This window comes from Psammomys obesus, unplaced genomic scaffold (assembly GCF_907164565.1).
Source record: "Psammomys obesus unplaced genomic scaffold, mPsaObe1.curated_primary_1811, whole genome shotgun sequence".
NCBI classification, from domain to species: Eukaryota; Metazoa; Chordata; class Mammalia; order Rodentia; family Muridae; genus Psammomys; species Psammomys obesus.
This window is the reverse complement of record NW_026596073.1, coordinates 24,748,162-24,768,436: the sequence shown is the minus strand read 5'-3', so window position 1 is coordinate 24,768,436 and position 20,275 is coordinate 24,748,162. Positions and strand designations below refer to the sequence as shown.

The 20,275-nt window shown below is 38.4% G+C and overlaps 1 protein-coding gene across 1 annotated transcript in view; it reads left to right on the top strand.

Moving 5' to 3' along the window:
- Nucleotides 1-20,275, top strand: part of LOC129690514 (EGF-like and EMI domain-containing protein 1) — a 589,445-nt gene that overhangs the window by 528,626 nt on the left and 40,544 nt on the right. Inside the window, exons 7-8 of the mRNA XM_055626215.1 lie at nt 12,949-13,068; nt 15,727-15,849. Of these exons, the coding sequence (XP_055482190.1) occupies nt 12,949-13,068; nt 15,727-15,849 (243 nt within the window). The remainder of the gene's footprint in view (nt 1-12,948; nt 13,069-15,726; nt 15,850-20,275) is intronic.

Sequence of the window (20,275 nt, the reverse complement as noted above, 5' to 3'; positions counted from 1 at the left end):
GAAAAAAATTAAAGACTTCCTAGAATTCAATGAAAATTAAGGCACAACATACCCAAATTTATGGGACACATTGAAAGCAGTGCTCAGGGGAAAATTTATAGCACTAAGTGCCTGCAAGAAGAAATTTGTAACATCACATACAAACAACTTAATGGCTCAACGGAAAACCCTAGGAAAAAAAGAAGCAGATACACCCAAGAGGAGCAGACGGCTGGAAATAATCAAACTCAGGGCTGAAATCAATCAATTAGAAACAAATAAAACTATTCAAAGAATCGATGAAACAAAAAGCTGGTTCTTTGAGAAAATCAACAAGATAGACAAACCCTTAGCCAAACTAACTAAAAAGCAGTGAGAATCTATCCAAATCAGCAAAATCAGAAATGAAAAGGGTGACATAACTACAGACACTGAGGAAATTCAAACAATCATTAGGTCATACTACAAAAGCCTGTATGCCACAAAATTTGAAAACCTAAATGAAATGGACATTTTCTTGATAGATTTCATCTTCCAACATTAATTCAAGATCAGGTAGAAAGACTGAATAGCCCTATATCCCCCAAGGAAATTGAAGCAGTCATTCACAGTCTCCGCTCCAAAAAAAGCCCTGGGCCAGATGGTTTCAGCGCGGAATTCTACCAGACCTTCAAAGAAGTGCTAACACCAATTCTTCTCAAACTATTCCACAAAATAGAAACAGAATGTACCTTACCAAACTCATTCTATGAAGAAACAGTCACCCTGATACCTAAACCACACAAGACCCAACAAAAAAAGAAAACTTCAGACCTATCTCTCTTATGAAATTCATCAATGTAATCCACCACATAAACAAACTGAAGGAGAAAAACCACATGATCATCTCCTTAGATGCTGAAAAAGCATTTGACAAAGTACAACACCCATTCATGTTTAAAGTCTTGGAGAGATCAGGGATACAAGGCACATATTTAATCATAGTAAAGGCAATATACAGCAAGCCTATAGCCAACATCAAACTCAATGGAGAGAAACTTAAATCAATCCCACTGAAATCAGGGACAAGACAAGGCTGCCCACTCTCTCCATACCTCTTCAACATAGTTCTTGAAGTCCTAGCCAGAGCAATAAGACAACTAAAGGAGATTAAAGGGATACAAATCGGAAAGGAAGAGGTCAAAGTGTCACTATTTGCAGATGATAGGATAGTATATATGAGCGACCCCAAAAATTCAACCAGAGAACTCCTCTAGCTGATAAACACCTTCAGCAAAGTGGCAGGATACAAAATCAACTCAAAAAAATCAGAAGCCCTCCTGTATACCAAAGACAAAAGGGCCAAGAAAGAAATTAGGGAAACAACACCCTTCACAATAGCCACTAATAACATAAAGAACCTTGGGGTGACACTAGCCAAGCAAGTGAAAGACCTGTTTGAGAAAAACTTCAAGTCTCTGAAGAAAGAAATTGAAGAAGATATCAGAAGATGGAAAGATCTCCCGTGTTCATGGATTGGTAGGATTAACATAGTCCATCCTGCCAAAAGCAATCTACAGATTCAATGCAATTCCCATCAGAATACCAACTCAATTCTTTACAGACCTTGAAAAAAAGATTCTCAGCTTCATATGGAGAAACAAAAAACCCAGAATCTCCAAAACAATCCTGTACAACAACACATCATCTGGAGGTATCTCCATCCCCGATCTCAAGTTGTACTACAGAGCAATAGTAATAAAAACTGCATGGTATTGGCATAAAAACAGAAAGGAGGATCAATGGAACTACATAGAAGACCCAGAAATAAACCACATACCTATGAATACTCGATTTTTGACAATGAAGCCAAAACCATTCAATGGAAAAAAGACAGCATCTTCAACAAATGGTGCTGGTCCAACTGGATGTCTACATACAGAAAAATGAAAATAGATCCATATTTATCACCCTGCAAAAAAACTAAAGTCCAAGTGGATCAAAGACCTCAACATAAAACCAGATACTCTAAATCAGTTAGAAGAAAAAGTAGGGAACAGCCTAGAACTCATTGGCACAGGAGACAACTTCCTGAACAGAACACCAACAGCACAGGCTCTAAGAGCAACAATCAATAAATGGGACCTCATGAAACTGAAAAGCTTCTGTAAAGCAAAGGACACTGTCATCAAAACAAAACGCCTGCCTACAGACTGGAAAAGAATCTTCACTAACCCTTTATCTGACAAAGAACTAATATCCAGTATATACAAAGAACTAAAGAAGCTGAAAAGCAGCAAACCAAGTAATCCAATTAAAAAATGGGGAATAGAGCTAAACAGAGAATTCTCTGTAGAGGAATATTGAATGGCAGAGAAACACTTAAAGAAATGCTCATCCTTATTAGCCATCAGGGAAATGCAAATCAAAACTACCCTGAGATTTCACCTTACACCCATCAGATTGGCCACGATGAAAAACTCAAGTGACAACACATGCCGGAGAGATGTTATGGAGAAAGGGGAACCCTCCTCCACTGCTGGTGGGAATGTAAACTGTTACAACCACTCTGGAAATCTATCTGGCACTTTCTCAGACAATTAGGAATAGTGCTTCCTCAAGACCCAGCTATACCACTGCTAGGTATATACCCAAACTTTGCTCAAGTACACTAAAGGAATACTTGCTCAACCATGTTTATAGCAGCTTTATTTGTAATAGCCAGAACCTGGAAACAAACCAGATGTCCATCAACAGAGGAATTGTTACAGAAATTGTGGTATTTTTACACAATGGATAATACTCACCAATCAAAAAGGAGGAAATCATGAAATTTGCAGGCAAATGGTGGGATCTAGAAAAGATCATTCTGAGTGAAATATCGCAGAAGGAGAAAGACAAACACGGTATATACTCACTTATATAGACCTATAAGATATGAAAAATATAATGAAATTTATACACCTAAAAAAGATAATCAAGAGAGCGGACATGGGGTAAGATGATCAATCCTCGTTTAGAAAGACAGATGGGATGTGCATTGAACGTATGACAGGAGTCTACTGAGCACATCTGAAAGACTCTAACTAGCAGTGTTTTCAAAGCAGATACAAAGACGCATGACCAAACCTTCGGCAGAGTACAGGGAATCATATGAAAGAAGGGGAGTTAGTATGATGGGGAAAGGATAGGAGCTCCACAAGGACCAAATATATCTAGGCACAGGGTCTTTTCTGAGACTGATATTCAACCAACGACCATGTATGGATATAACCTAGAACCTCTGCTCAGATGTAGCCTGTGGTAGCTCAGTAACCAATTGGTTTCCCATAGTGAGGGGAACAAGGACTATTTCTAACAGGAACTCAATGACTGGCTCTTTGACCTCCCCAACCCCCAAGGGAGGAACAGTCCTGTTAGGCCACAGAGGAGAGCTTTGCAGCCAGTCCTGAAGATACCTGATAAAACAGGATCGGATGCATGGGGAGGAGGTCCCCCCCATCAGTGGACTTGGAAAGGTGCACGGTGGAGATGAGGGAAGGAGGGTGGGATTGGGAGGGAATGAGGGAGCTGGATATGGCTGAGATACAGAGTTAATAAAATGTAACTGATAAGAAAAAAATAAAATTAAGAAAAAAAGAAGTGAAAAAGAAGCAGTGATTTCTTCTGAATATCCAATATACTAAATGTATATAAGGCTAAGAGACAACCAAGATATTTACAAATACAAAGTCAATGAAAGAGGAAAAAAACTGCTACTGAAGTATTATAGTATTGAAATAAACTATTTTATTCATAAATCACAAATTTTTTAATATATAATCAAAGGATCACCAAGGAAAAAATGAAAGGAGCTGAGAACTTTACCTCAACACCTACTGCATCTCTACTCAGAACTCGGCAGTGTCTGCTAATCAGTGAACACCAAGCTCCCTAAATGCACATGATGAGTTACACTGCCTTGTGTTGTTTCTAAGATTCCTTTTTCTCGTTGAACCCTGTTTTGTTTTAGATGTGTTTTGGGTACATTCCCAAAAAGCTATGTTCTAGATCATGGTCATTAGTATTGTAAGAAAGTGAAAGGGTAAAGCCTTTAAGAAATATAGACTAACTTATAGACTAACCAGAATCACTGGAAATAAGTGAGATGGGGTGAGGGATACAGCTATTCTCAGAGAAGGAGTGATATCTAGAAGGAGAAAGGGAGGGAGAGAGGAGGGGAACAAGGGATAGAGGAAGAGAGAGAAAGAAAGAGTATGATTTTATGAAGAGAGCTAGATTAATACTTAGGTTATTCTGGCATCCTCTCTTGTCATTGGACCTCCTCTGTTATTGTAATGCCATGCCCCCTGAGCCTTCCCCACTCATTAATAGCTGAATCAATATAACAAATCAATCTCTACATGTTGAGCCTTCAAAACAATGAAGCAAATAAAAGCCATCTCTTTCCGCAACACTCAAACTTGGAGATGTTGAAAGAGTAACAGAGAAGGTCAGTGTCAACCTGCTTAATCTTGTCCTATCTCATTATCTAAAGATCTCTACCCTGAATTTTCCCTTTCTACCTCATTTCCTCCTGATATACTCTGAGGCACTATCCTGTTTATTTCCTTTAAAATTGTCTAAGTAACCTGTGATCATTTTTACTAGAATATAGATTGCATAAAGATGGGAAGAGGGTTCCATTCATTGCTGTGTATCTGAAGCCAGCTACATTGCATCTACTGAGCAGAAGCCAAGGCAATATTCCACATTTTTCTACCAAGAGATGAACTAGTACCTGCAGCCAAATATTCTAGTACATCATTCTTGTTTACAAAAACTTGTTTGTTATAGCTTCTGTACAGATCTTAGATAGATGACTATATTATGTGTTGTAAGCCAAATCCTTGCCATTAACTAATTTTACTCTATTTAAAGTGATAGAATGTGTACTGCTATTGATTCCATAAAATTACACAGATAACACAGATAGAATAGGATAAGAAGCAAATTGTGATGTCAAGCATCATTGCCCATATTTACTCCATGAAAAATTCAGATGCCAAGACTAGAAATGGCTGAGAGATTAAGGGTTCGGTTCCCATCACCCAAATGGTGACATACATGTAACTCAAATTCCAGAAGTTCCAGTTCCTTCTTCTGGACTCCATGGGCACAGTATGCACATGTGCATACTCATATAAAAACACATTTATTCTGTCTTAGCTCTTTCCTATTGCTGTGAGAAAATGGCCAAGGAAAGTTAGAAATTGGGCTTATGGTTTCCTGTGTGTTACAGTCCATGGTACCAGAGCAAAGACATAGCAGCAAGAAAGACTGAGAGCTCACATCTTAGAGAGAGAGAAAGAAAGAGAGAGAGAGAGAGAGAGAGAGAGAGAGAGAGAGAGAGAGAGAAACACTGGGAATGGTGCCAGTCTTTTGAAACCTCAAAGCCTACCCCAGTGAAACACTTCCTCAAATAATCCTTTCCAAAAAGTTTCACCAACTGGGACCATTCAAGCACATGAGCCTATGAGGCCCAGTCTTATTCAAGTCACCACAATCCACTCCCTGACCCCCATAGTACTGTGGTCATATCATTATGCAAAATACATTTAGTCCAACCTCAAAAGTCATTTTAGAGTCTGAACAATTTTAAAGTACAAAGTCTTTTCTAAGATTCAAAGTAATCTCTCTGTGTGTCTCTCTCTGTCTCTGTCTCTGTCTCTGTCTCTCTCTCTCTCTCTCTCTCTCTCTCTGGTTTTTAGAGACAGGGTTTCTCTGTGTAGCCCTGGCTGTCCTAGAACTTACTCTGTTGACCAGGCTGGCCTCAAATTCACAGAGATACTCTGCCTCCCAAGTAGTGGTGTGAAAGGCATGTGCCACCACCACAAGAACCTTGAGGTGTAAGCTCTTAACTATAAATCTTATCAAAAATCACATGCAAATTACATACTTCTAACATGCAACAACACAGGGTATACATCATCATTCCAAACAGGAGTTAGTGTAGCATAATGAGGAAATAACTGTGCAAAAGTAAAGCCCAAACCTAGCAGAGCAAACTTCATATCCTGTAACTCCTTATATGATGTCAAAGGGCTTAGATTGCTTCCCCCTGCCAGCTTTGCTGACTGAAGCACACTCCTCTCTTTGGAAGGTTCTACTTTCTATGTGCTGCTCTCCCTGGCACACATCCTGTGGCTCTGGCATTTTCAACATCTTGGGGTTCCCAACACAATTCTCCACCTCACACAGTTGCCTCTTAACCACTCACATCTTCATGCAGGTACCCTGCCATACATTGTCAGGACTCAGGGTCCCTCCTTAAATACGGAGTAAGATTCTACAACCCCTTTACTCACATATTCTGCATGGCTCTAAAGCCAGAACCATGTGGATGACACTGACAAGTTTGACCACTTGTTTGGGTTAAACCTTGACCTTCCAGTGTCATACTTTCAATAGCTTTCATTTCTTGTTGTTGCTAGAAACAGAAAATTTAAGTCTTTTCCTTTTACAGCTTGGAATCTGAGCTGAGTGGGGTCTTGCTCTGTGGGTATCTCTCCATCTCTATCAGGCCTCTCCTTAATCTCCTTGTCTCTTTTGGCTCAAGCCTTGGCTTCAACATTTATATTTCCTGATGCTCTTTTGTTCTTCAACTCTACATTTTGTATTTCTTTTGCCCTATTTATTTCATTGCTCTTGGTTACCCAAGGACTGTCAGATGTGGTTGCCAACATTGCCCTAGCAGATCTTGCAGGTAGAACACGATTGTAGGTCAAATGGTTTGTGGCTAATTTGGTGGTCATGTTTCTCTTTTTGTAACACGCAGAGTACCCTCCTGTACCGAAGATGCTAGAAAGCAGGAGTGAAGCCTCTGTGTAGGAACCAGATTGTCATCTCAAAGTTCAATGAGTTGTGTAGTTATTGTCTTCAGCAATGGAAACTTACTCTCAGTTAATTGAGAGCAACCTATTTTCTTAGCAACAGCCTACATTATTTGGGATTTCCTATAGGACTCATTTGGCCAACAACTCAATTAGATATAATCCAATCTTAGTAAGGAAAACTTTGTTGACAAGAGATAGCCAGTTGGGACTCTGTCTCCCCCATTATTTGACAATTTGATTTAGCTCACCTTCGTATATGTATATTTTAGGAAGTTTCAAATAACTCAATTTTAAAATGTGGGACAGCTATAAACACAAAATTCTTGATAGAGGAAATGAAAATGGCCAAAAAATAGAAATGTTCAACATCCTTAGCCATTAGGAAAGGCAAATCAAAACTATTTTGAGATTTCATCTTGCACCTGTCAGAATGGCCTAAGATCATGAAAATAAATAATATCTCATGCTGGTGAGGATGAGAAATAAAGGGAACACTCATCCATTGCTGGTGGGAGTTCAGATTCATAAAGCCACTATAGAAATCAGTGTGGCAGTTTTCTCAGAAAAATGGGACTCGATCTATCTCAAGATCCATTGATACCACTCTTGCTCATATACCCAAAGGAGGCTTCAACCTAACACTTGCTCAACCATGTTCTTTGCTACTCTGTTAATAGTAGTCAGAAACTGTAGACAACCGACAACCTAGATACCTCCCAACATAAAAATGCATTAAAAATGAGGTATATTTATGCAGTAGAGTATTACTCAGCTGGAAAAAAAGACAGTGTAGAATTCACAAGTAAATGTATAAAACTAGAAAAAAAATCATTCTAAGTGAAGGGGTATCCCAGACACAAAAAGACAAATGTTATATTTATTCATTTATATATGACTACTAGCTGTGAAGACAATGATAACCAAATTACAATCCATAGAACTACAGATGGTAGGTATAATTTAAGGGTCTAGAGGGAACAGATAGATTTCATTAGGAAAGTGAAATAAACTAGATAATTATGGTTGGGGTGTGGGGCTGTAATAAGATCAAGTGGGGAGAGGAAATGGGTTGTAGGAGGGAATATAAAAAGAAACAGCTAAAATTAAGGGGCATTTGAGAGGTAATACAGAAGCCTAATATTGTTCATTACTTTTCAATTTAGCCTCAGGTAAATTCTTAGGATAAAGGTAGAAAGCAGCCACAGTTTTTTTTGTTTGTTTGTTTGGTTGGTTGGTTGGTTGGTTGGTTGGTTGGTTGGTTGGTTGGTTGGTTTTTTTTTGCCAAAATATCACAAGAATGATCTTTAGACCACTTGTTAATATTTTTTTCCTCTGAACTCTCTGAGACACATCTCCATAGTCCATATAATTTTCAACATTACTGTACCTCCAAGCTCCTAGTAGGATAGCCACTGAGAACAATGGGAAATGTTCCATAAAAGAATAAAAAGAATGCATCTTAGCTCTTAGCCACACTGATGAGACAATGGCTATCCAGGCTAGGAGAAAAGAAAATGGAAGCCCTGCTTCATCATTCAACCACTTCCTAGTCTTAATTCCTAAATTTTTCCCCATTTCTCCAAAAAAAACAGCATTGCCAGATATGTCACAGCAATGTCCCACTACCTGGTAGGAACCTCTGTCTTAGTTTTCATTCACTGCGACCAAACACTGTGTGAATAAAGCAACTTAGAAAGTGTTTAATTGGGCTGACAGTTTCAAAGCATTAGAGTCTATGATGATGGAACAAAGGCAGCAAGAGCAAGTAAGAGTTTCCATATTGATCTCTAGGTAAAAGAGCAAAGAGAGAGAGAGGACACTCACTGGAAATGCTAGCTATCTTTTGAAACCCAAAGCCCATGCCTTTGTTTTGCAAATGATAAACATCCTCCAACCTCATCCTTCTGGAAATTTTCCCTCAAGTGTGGACCAATAATTCAGACATATGAATTTATGCGGGCCATTCTCATTCAAAACAAAATGGACTAATATATGCATAGTAAATTAATAAAATTTAAAAGATTCATTTATTGAATATATTTTCAATAAATATGCCAAGATCAAATAAGCATGGGGATCTCAAATACCCTACCATTCTGGGAAGACCAAAATGCATTTCACACTGAAGAGCTCTGAGATATTCAATAGAACAATATTTTTCTTTAATCATAAGCTTATTTAATGTTGGAAGCTTTTATCATGTAATATTTACAAATATCCCTCATTGCTATTGTAAAGGATCTAATTTGAGAAAAGCAGATCCTCTCAAGAATGAAAGTGGCCACTAAGAACAAGGCAAAAGGTTCCATGAAGGAGACAGAAGCTAGGATTTAGTCTAGAAGGAAAGGATGCATATTAATCTCGTTGCCAGGACAATGAGTATCCAGGCAAGAAGAACAGAAAATGAGTCAGGCTAGTTCAGACATTGCTTTCTCTTCAAGAGAAAAGAGAGAGGGTCAGTTGCACTGTCCTTTAAAACATTCACATTTGTTAATTTGTTAAGCAAATACATTTGAATAAAAGAATCAATAATACATTAAGAGAGCCCAGGTACTCACTAGATCATGAAGAATGTCTTGAACATGAACCATACAGTTGCACAAAAATAGTTCTTATTTTTCTTACTGTATTTTTAAAAATTCGACTTCGTAGTGGTACAATTTTGTCAGATAAATTTTGTCAGATTTAATTGCTTATTTTTCTTTTGCCCTAATACTTAATTTTCAGTGTTTCCAGTATTAGAAATATATGTGTATACATATATAGATATGCATATGTACATATATGCATTTAATATTGGTAATTATATATGGAATATATATATATATATATTTATATATATGGGATTTATTAGAATAGGTTTCAGGCTGTGACCCAGATAGCCCAACAATGATTGTCTCCCAGCTGAAAGTCTAAGAATCCAGGTGTTCAGTCCACCCCGCTGTACACCTCAGCTGGTCTTCAGCTTACACTGAAATTCTGAAGAAGTCAGCTTTAATGCCAGTGAAGTTATGCCTTAGCTACAGGATGGATGAAATTGCCAGTGAGAAAGAAGACAAGCAGGCTAAAACCAAATGCTTCATCATTCAGTGGCCTTTATATAGGCCGCCACAAAAAACGAGTGGCTCAGATTAGGGCGGGTCTTCCCACATAAGATGATTGACAATTAAGTGGGTCTTCCTTCCTCAAGTGATTTAATTATATAAAAGTCCCTCAAAGGTGTGCCCAACTGCTTGGGTGTTTTGTTAATTCCAGGTATAGTCAAGCTGGTAACCAAGAATAGCCATCATGCAATCTAAGCAAATTATGTCCACCTTTTGACACTGGGGATTAGACCTGAGCTTTGCAGAGGTCATGTAAATTAGTCTGTGTGTCATTATATGTTTGGCCTCTTTTGCTCAACATAATGTTTTGTTGATTCATCTATTTTTGCACTTATCACTATTTCATTCCGTGTTTTCATGAAGGGGTATTTATTAAGTCCTAACTAGCCTAGAGCAGTATGCTTGGATCACAGTCCACCTTCACATTTAACCTTATAAAAACACAGTTCTAGGTGTCGCCTCGAACTGCCCATAAAAATTGTATTGCAGGTGTTTATTTGTTGTGTGGATGTGGGTGCAAACATCGTGTTTTGCGTGTACAAGCTACTGCATATGTGTGGAGGTCAGGGAATTGCCTATAGGAGCCGGTTCTCTCACTCCAGCACATGGGGCTCAGGGATGGAAGTTGGGGAATCATGCTTGGCAGCAAGTGCTTTGACTCTTTGAGCCATCTCTGCAGCATATAGAAGCGAACCATTTTTGTTTCCATTTAGTGTATGAGGATTATAGGTATATTGTCATCTTGCTAAGCCTTGAAAATATGTCAGTAAAGATGTGATATGGATTTTCTTTGTCTTTGCTAACTTGAACTAATATTCTGTGACAGTATATTTATAGTATTATCTGGGTAACTTCTGGATCCTGAAGGAGTTGAGAGGCACCACACTTCAACATTTTTTTAACATTGGGATTTTTTGGGGGGGTTGATATGATTTACCAACAAAGACATTATATTCTAACAATTTATTGAGGAAAAAAAATTGAATTTGGTAACAACTTTGGAAGCTGAAATGGAGTTTGAAAATTTCCCATGGCTTCTTAAATCAGTTTCGGTACATTTTATTTGATTGTTTGTTGGGAGGTTTTTGCTTGTTTCGTATAAACTTGTCAGGCATGTGTGTATAAATTGTTTGTCATTTTCTATTTTTTTTTGATCGTGCTTTAACTTCAACCAGCTTAATTAGAGTGCTAAGAAGTTACTCATCTTTTGAAAAAGATACTTCATTGTTTGTTATGTGTGTTTTTTAAAAATTTCATTATCAGCGCTATTTTTCTACGTATTTTGGGTCGACCTTCTTTAGTTTTTGAAATTTCTAAATTTTAGTGTTGACTTTGATATAAATACTTAAAGCTCCCAGATTCTCGATACACTGCCTCAGTTTTCTCCTGTTCATTTCAATGATATTTTGAATTATTTAAAAATATTTGTCTTGGGCTGGGAATGGCACAGTGGGGAAGTGCTTCCTGATTAAACATGACGGCCTGAGTTTGGATGCCTAAAACCCATGGAACCATGCTAGAAGTGGAACAGACTAGTAGAAAAAACTCCATGGTAGTGATTTCATATCCATGGCTGTTCTATTTTAACTCAGGTCATCGTCTGTCATTTTCAGTGTCCTGTGTGCACTGCGAAGTGTGAGTGCTACCGAAGAAGTGACAAACGTTAGTCAGTTGGTGCAACATCATAATTAAGTTTTGCCTCCATAATTCTTAGTATCTTATCACCATGTCTCAATTTACTTTATTATTTTGGGTGCTGAGGACAAACTGTGAATACTTATGAAACTCTAGATGTATGCTGTGGAGGCCATCTGTCACTGAATGGCACCCCAAGCTCAACTCTGTGACTTTGTCTTATAAATTGCAGTCATAGGAATATCCAAGTCTCCAACTATTCCTATGAATTTCTTTGCTTCACCTACACACACACACACACACACACACACACACACATATATATATATTTAAAAAATGGATACATTCTTTAAAAAGCCAACTTGGCAGTCCCATAGTAGAAACATGTAGTCTGAACAGCCCTGTGTCTAATGAAGGAACTGTATCAATATTCATTGTTTTTCAAAACATAACTCCCCAAGGCAAATTCAACTAAATACTTAAAGAACTTAGAACAAGTTCTTGTGTTTTTCAGATAGTATAAGCATACACAGTACCCTTGAACGTGTGAAGTTGGCATTATTCCCTTCTAAAGCCAAGAAAAGAAATTACTAGACATGAAAACTACAGAATAAATGAACATTCCTCAAATTCAAAAGTCCTTAAGAAATATAAGTAAATGTCACTGGACAGTTTCTAAAAATAATAGTCTGGGACCAGTAATTGTTCTTAAACAACCAAGGATGTTAAAACATTTGAAAGTCAATTAGTAGAAAGTGTTGTGGTACATGGCTGTAACCCTGGCATTCTGAAGTGAGATTTGGGGGGTCAAGTTGGGTTCAGGGCCAGCCTGGGTTGCATACAAAGGGACTGTTTCTTAAAGGAAGAAAAGAAGAAATCCTCATCCCCACCAGCTGGAGTTGGGATCCTCCCTGTCTTTCCATTTGCCTTTTTCTGACACAATGGGTCATGACCAGATGTCAGAGGGAATCTAAAGAAAGAAAGAGTTGATCTAACAATGGTCTTAGCATTTAAAGGCATAGAACAGTGGGTAGAGAAATAGATACAGAACAGAGTCATCCAAAAGAAAATTTGTTGGTTCCCCTGTATATTGGAGGGGATATGACCTTGGAAACAGATATTAAGCTAAGTCCTTTGTGACCTTGTTCTCTATAGTTGTTTTGTTCAGAGTTGGGGTTCAGATCACAAAGCAGAAATGCATTGGTTAAATATTTTCCACGGGAAAGTGGGAAAGACTATTCTGGAATCCTTGACCATCTTTAAGTGGGAAATGGAGACTCTAATCTCTTACTAGACTTTTCTTTGTCCAGCCTTCCACTCTGCGCATCTTTCTAAACTGAATGAATTGCAAACTATCACCGCTTCATTGCTTTCAGAGACAGACCCCTGTGCCGGTGGGAATGGATGTGAGCACCTATGTCAGAGTGAGAATGGCATGGCCAGGTGTGCCTGCCACGCTGGGTATCAGCTGTCTGAAGACAAAAAGACCTGCGAAGGTAGGAAGCTGAAGCTGATGTCTTAATTGGGTAATTGTTTGAAATTCTATCGTAGTCAGATTGAACAGTTGGAGCAGGTAGGAGAAAAGGTATTTTTATTTATGCTAAAAAGAAACGCTTTAATTCTTGACTTGATCACTATGAAAATTATTTTATAATGCTACGAAAAATCTCGGTGAAATTCTTATGTATTGTAAAAAATGGCCTACTGTGCTTTCAGAAGTCATGCTTTTTGTTTTCTTTTTTTAAAAAATGAAATCTAGAATTAATATTTAAAATCTCTCCATAACCACATAGGGAGTTTTTGATTATAGACTACAGAGGTGGGGTAACCTTTGAAAAGCAAGCATGTGCAAATTAGGCTCTCAGAACTTAGGAATAATTAAAATGAGAAGAGAAAAAAAAAACCCTGTAAACACAAGGTTACACATTTCTGTTTCCAGAAATAGCAAAGCAGACACACTTCAGTTCAAAGATGAAAGGGCTAAATTATTTCATGACTGGCACCAATGGAGGATGAAGGAATTCCTGTGGGACAGTCTTTGTTTTAATAACTTCTGAGAAACCACAGAAACCTTCCTTTTTGTAATAACATTTTCAGAAAATGAGAAACAGTTTATTTGGGTTAATTATGAAAACAACAAAAAGTTCCTTGACTTATAGGACTGATAAACATTTTGAGAAATTGAAAAAAAAAAAACAACTAGACACAAAAATCACTGTGAAATTTTGGGAAAAAAAAAACAAAAAAACAAACAGGGGCTGGTGAATTGGCTCGACTGGTACAAGCACTTAAAGCCAAGCCTCAAAACCCGAGTTCAAAGCCCCCAAATCTGTATGACAGAAGAAGAGAACCAAATGCTACTTTCTGTCCTCTGACCTACACTTGTATACCTCATTACCCTGTGCACACATACACACACACACACACATACACACACACACACACTCACACAAAATAAATAGGTTGAAATAAAAAGCATTTATGGAGTTTAAACATATTATTTTGGCAAAGATACTTTGATTTTATTTCTTTATTTGATTATTGTTTTATTATTTTATATATATCTACGGGTATTTTGCCTACATGTATGTTTGTGTACCATGTACATGCAGTACCCAAAGAGGCCTGAAAAGGGCATCATATCCCCCGGAACTGCAATGACAGTGGATGTAAGCTGCCATATGGGTACTGGGAATTGAACCTGGGTCCTCCAGAAACACCAATAGTGCTCTCAATTGCTGAGCCATCTCCCCAGTCCCTGGTTTGGATTTCTTTTCTGTTTGTTTGTTTATGTGTTTGTTTGTCTTCAATATATCCCTCTCCCTCCACTTCTCCCAGAGAAGTGTTAACACTTCTCCCACCCCACCTCCCTCTCTCCTAGATCCACTCTCAGTTTCCCTTCAAAAAAGAGCAGGCCTTCAGGTAACACCAACTGAACATGGCATAACAAGATAGAGTGTAGCACACACCACTCTCAGCAAGTGGCAGACGGGACAGCAGAGGATCTTAAGGTCTAACTCTTAAGAATTGACAAACATGCACACCTGTAATCCCAGCACTCGGGGAGGCAGAGGCAGGAGGATCTCTAGGAGGTTGAAGCCAGCCTGGCCTACAAAACAAGTACAGGACAGCCAAGGCTACACAGAGAAACCCCGTCTTGAAAAACCAAAGAGGGAAAGAAGAAAGAACTGACAAACAAGATTCATAGAAACTATGTAACTTTCATCTTTTTTCAGACTCCTATTTTAACACCCATATACATCCCAGAAATCTCTCCCAAACACCACTGCATATATGAGGGCTATACTAATACATGCAAATGGGGATGGCATGCAGGTGTGTTCAAACATGTACTTAGTCAGAGCAGAGGAGACAGGACCCTTCTGCTAAAAGGAAGAAGAGTTTGCCTAGACACAAAACTGAAGTCACATTGAATTAAAGTGGCTGTTACTTTCAGAAGGGAGAAAGAACACAAGCATCATAGGGAAGGTCTTGTAACAGTTGTAACAGATAAAGATGTATACGGAAGAAGCGTGCATTGCTTGAAAGGCCCCATATCTGACTTGCTCCATCTTCTCCTTTAAAACAAGGAGTTGCAACAGGTTATATTTGGGAATATATATGTATATGCTAATACATATATGCATGCAATTACAATTGATAAAGAAAGGCCATGAATTTGAAGAAGAGGGAGGAGGGGTATATGAGAGGCTTTGAGGGGAAAGGAGGGGAGAAAAATGTTGTAAGTAACAAATAATCTCAGAAGCAAACAAAAATACCAGAGAGTTGAGATCTCTGTTCAGTAATATGAAATATTCATATCATCAAACTACAATACCTTCTATTTGTACTGTGAGGAATAAATAGATTAGAACTCCTACTTATGGTTGCAGTCAATCTTGTTTTCAATTCATAACAGTTGGTTCCAATATATATGAAGTAATACTAGTGGGCATCAGACCAACACAAGATAAATAGTCATAGCAGCTGGTCCACTCGCAAATCCCGCCTCCTCATGAAGAGTACGGAGTCTGCGATATTTAGTATTATATTGAAAATTGAAGGTTAAGTAGGGGGTAACAGTTTATCCATTCTTATATCTTACAAATAGAATTGCGGATGCTAAGACAGCTGGTGTGTGTCTCTCCTTGCAGACGTAGATGAGTGTGCCGCAGAGCCTGCTCCCTGTGCTCATCGCTGTGTCAACTCAAAGGGGTCCTTTACCTGTACCTGCCACGCTGGCTTTGAGCCAGGAGCTAACAGAAAGCATTGTTACAGTAAGTAGCACCCATGGTAATCTTGGAAGTCAGTGATGTTTCCACAGGTATTGTGCAAGACCAATAAGTGGAATAACACTAAGAATCTTGGCTAAGCAGAAGTTTCTGAGAGTGTGGCCCGGTGGGACAGAATGAGGATGGGGACAGAGAAGTGTAACCCGCTTCGCTCTATTGTTGAGGAAACTGACAAATAAAGAGTTTGTGTAATGCTTCACAGGACATTCAATGAGGATTAAATCTCAGGTCTTTTGATTTGAAACTCTTGGTTTCATGGCCCAGGTACTTTGTGAACTTCTGCTTCTTGTATCACCCCTGCTAAACGCTTAAGATTCTGCTGTAATGCCCAAAGAAGAGAAGCCCGTGTGGGTGAAGAAAACTTGAGAGGAAAGAACAGCTGTAGGCTATAATTGCATTTCCAACACATCAGATGCTCCAATGTGTGTCTTCAGTACTAGCTTCTTTTGTCTTTGACATTCATCACACATCTTCAAACGGTTCCTCCTATTTCACATGCTCACGATTGAACTCATTCCTCTTACTTTCCTTGCCAAGCATTTCCTTGCCAAGTCATGTCTCCCAGCTGAACTGTCTCAGCTCAGTTGCATGGCTTAATGTGTCCATTGTTAGAGATGTGTTTAAAATACTAGGCTACAGAGTTATCTGTTGCAGCTGATATGGTAGATGCATTCCTATTCAACCCCAAAACCTGCAAACACACTGTCTACTTCCCTAAGCTCAGAGTTGACTCATTCCAACCCACCAGTATCTTGATCCTCCCCACATCTTCCTCCATGATGCTTTACCAAATATCAGTATGGTTAACTTTCTCTTACAAATTTATTTATCACCTCTTCCTACTTTTTTTTTCTATCTTGACTTTTATAGCATCAAAAACTTGATGCAAACTACTTTGCAAGCTAACAAATTTCCCCAAATCTGCCATAGAATTACAAGAGAAAATATCAACCCCTATTGGAACAAGGAAGTTGGTCCTATAGCTTCAGAGTCATTTCTTCCCCCCGTGTTTGGGGGTTATTATCTCTTAAGGGATATCAATCAAGAGGCTGGCTTTCATAATAATCCCCTTTTTGTCTGAATCATCATTATTTCTTTGAAATTACCATTACCAACATTTCCTAACCTAAAGTCACTCTCAAGTGAGCTCATATCTCTAGAATTTTCATAGCAAAAAAACTAAAATGTTAGCTAAAATAGTTTTTCTCTCTTTCTCACCTTGTATTTTTCTCATTAGCTCGTGTCAACAAGCATCCATCTCTGTTGCTCAATGGACTCTTTCATCTCTGTTATTCCATGTTTTTAGAAAAAATTAAACCCTCTCAAGCATTATCAGGTTTTCAGTGTCTTTTCAGCACTTGGTTACTGTGTTGGATAATTTCGGTCAACTCGACGTAAGTCAGGGTATCTGGGGAGAGGGAACTTCAACTGAGAAAATGACTTTATCAGATGAGCCCATAGGCATGGCTATTTTCTTCATTAATGACTGGTGTGGAAGGGTCAAGCCATGGGAGCTTGCAAGCAGGCTGAGCAAGGCATGGAGGATAAGCCAGTGAGATGTGTTCTTTCATGGCCTCTGCTTCAGTTTCTGCCTCCAGGTTCTTTCCCTGCTTGAGTTGCTGACTTAGGTTCACTCAATGATAGGTTATGATGAAGGGGATATGTAGGCCAAAATAACCCTTTCTTTCCCAAATTGTTTTTTTTTCTTTGTTGGCCATGCTTTTTATAACAGCAAGAGGAACCAAACTAAAACAATTATTTGCATCGTTTCTGAAATGCCCTCTTTGATTCTGTCCTCTTGTGTTGTCCTAGTTTCTCCTTTTCATCTCTGCTCTATCTCAATAACAAATTTGTGTTTCTAGGTTCTCTACTTCTAATGACATTTCTTAACTGTGTACTCAGTGTCCCTACTTACATCAATGACAGCTACTGCAAAGATGATCTTTTTACTCCTTCACACTCAACTGCTAAGGCCAAAACCCTCATAATAAATTCACCAAGTCTTGGGGCTGGAACTTAGATGTCATCTCAATTCTGCATAACCAAGCCCTTTGCCTTCAACTGCTGTTTCCATGCACTGCGTGTACTTTCATTGGTGTTAGACAAAGAACACAGAGAGAATGATAGACATATGTGCATGCTACCATTCTCTCTGGCCTTTCCTCAGGAAGAAACACCAGTAAAAGTCAGGGAATTCATCTCCTCTGCATAAAACTCTGTTGCCTGCCTTGCCGGAGTATCTTTCAAGTTCACCTATGCCTTCCCACGGTGTATATAGTGCAGTTTCTTCACAGTGATGTTTGCCTTTTAAAAAGAAAAGTAAATAAGATGGGAGGGAAACTGACTAGTAATTAAGAAAGGACTTCTGAAGTTGGGTCCTTTTGAATGCCTGCTAGAATCTTCTTTCAGGAAGAGAAAATGTGGTTAGAGTTTTTTCTTATTAATATTTGGTTTTTGAATATAGTCAGAGTTCTAGGGGATGAGCATATTTGAAAATGTGCAAATGAATCTTGCAATCTGACTAGCACATTCATTGCCACCATGAAAGAAGGGATCATTATTAATAGTGGTTTATGAGTTAGAGACTTTCTTTAGAATTTACTCAGGAAAGCAATTTGCCCTAGAGTGGAATGTATTAGGTGGAACTGCGCTTTTACATTTACTTTCCTGATGGGAATATTTAACTAAGTTCTCTCTACGGTCATCCCCAGACTTCAGTATTTACTACTGACATACAAACCTTTAAGTGAAAAATTGTGTTCTGAGGTTTCTTCAAACCTCAGAGGAAATCTTTTCAGAGCATGGAGATATTTAACTGTGAATATAGCACCTATATGTAATGAGTGTGTTTTAGGGCACTTGTTTCACCTTTGTCCTAGAAAAGGCTTTATGATTATTTCATTTCTTTAGAGAAATACTGTACACCTGCTCAGTTTTCACAGTGTGCTGTGAATCCACACTCACTGCCTTGTAACTTGAATATGGAAAGTTACACACATTTCACAATTAGAAGAGACTTTCATCAAAAGAAATCTCAACATCATGCTATTAGATACATACATTTGTATATTATATCTATCAAGCAAATGACATATTTGTCACCTTTGAGAAGAAACAGATTATTTTCTGAGTCTGACTTTAAAAACTATGTTATGTATGTGGGTATATGTTGTGTGTGTGTGTGTGTGTGCCAGCCACAGCAATTTTGTGGAGATCAGAGTACAACTTCCAGGAGTCTATTTTTCCTTCTGACACACAGATGTTGGGAATCAGCTGAGTTTGTCAGGCTGGGCGGAATCTCCTGTTCCCTGAGTTATATCCATGGCCCCTGCTTTGTTTTTATATAGTACGAAGGTAGCTCATTGCTAATCGTCCATATCAAGAACTCAAAACATCAGCTTACTTTCAGTGCCCAGTTGTAAAACTCGGGTTGTAATTATATATTTATTTATTTCAGTTTGTCTTGGTGCTTTGGAGACATTTTAGCCCTGGCTAGCCTCAAACTTGGTATATATCCTAGGCTGGCCTGGAGTTCATGGACAGTCCTTGTGCTCTGCCTCCCAAGTGCTGCAGTTTTAGGTGTTCACCGCCACACGGCTCGGACCTGTTTCATCATATATATACATATATATATATGTATATATATATATATGTATATATATATATACATATATATATATGTATATATATATATACATTTTTTTAAATTTTTTAAATGTATATATACATTTAAATTTTTTAAATTTTTTAAATGTATATATATATACATTTTTTTAAATTTTTTGTCAATCTTTTTTCTTTTTATTAATTACAGTTTATTCACTTTCTATCCCAGCTGTAGCCCTGTCTCTCATCCTTTCCAATCCCACCCTCCCTCTGTCTTTTTCTCCTATGCCCCTCCCCCAGTCCAATGATAGGGTAGGTCCTCCTCCCCTTCCAGCTGATCCTAGTCTATCAGGTCTCATCAGGACTGGCTTCTTTGTCTTCCTCTGTGGACTGGTAAGGCTGCTCCTCCCTCATGGAGAGGTGATTAAAGAGCCAGCCCATGAGTTCATGTCAGAGACAGGGGAATCCTCTTGGACGCTGAGCTGCCATGGACTACTTCTATGCTGGGGTTCTACGTTATCTCCATGCATGGTCCTTATTTGGAGTATCAGTCTCAGAAAAGACCCCTATGCCCAGACTTTTTGGTTCTTAGTATATTATCAGGTATATATGACTTAAACAACTACCAACAGGCACAGAGCTGTATTCCTGTAGCACCTTAGCAGGAATGCAGAGAGTGTACAGCGATCTTCAGATACACTTCCCTGTGTTTTCCCTTAAACATTGATGAGTATTGGAGATTGTATTATAGTTTTCAATGGCCTTAAAACAATATTCTCTACGGATACAAACTCTTAATGCCCCT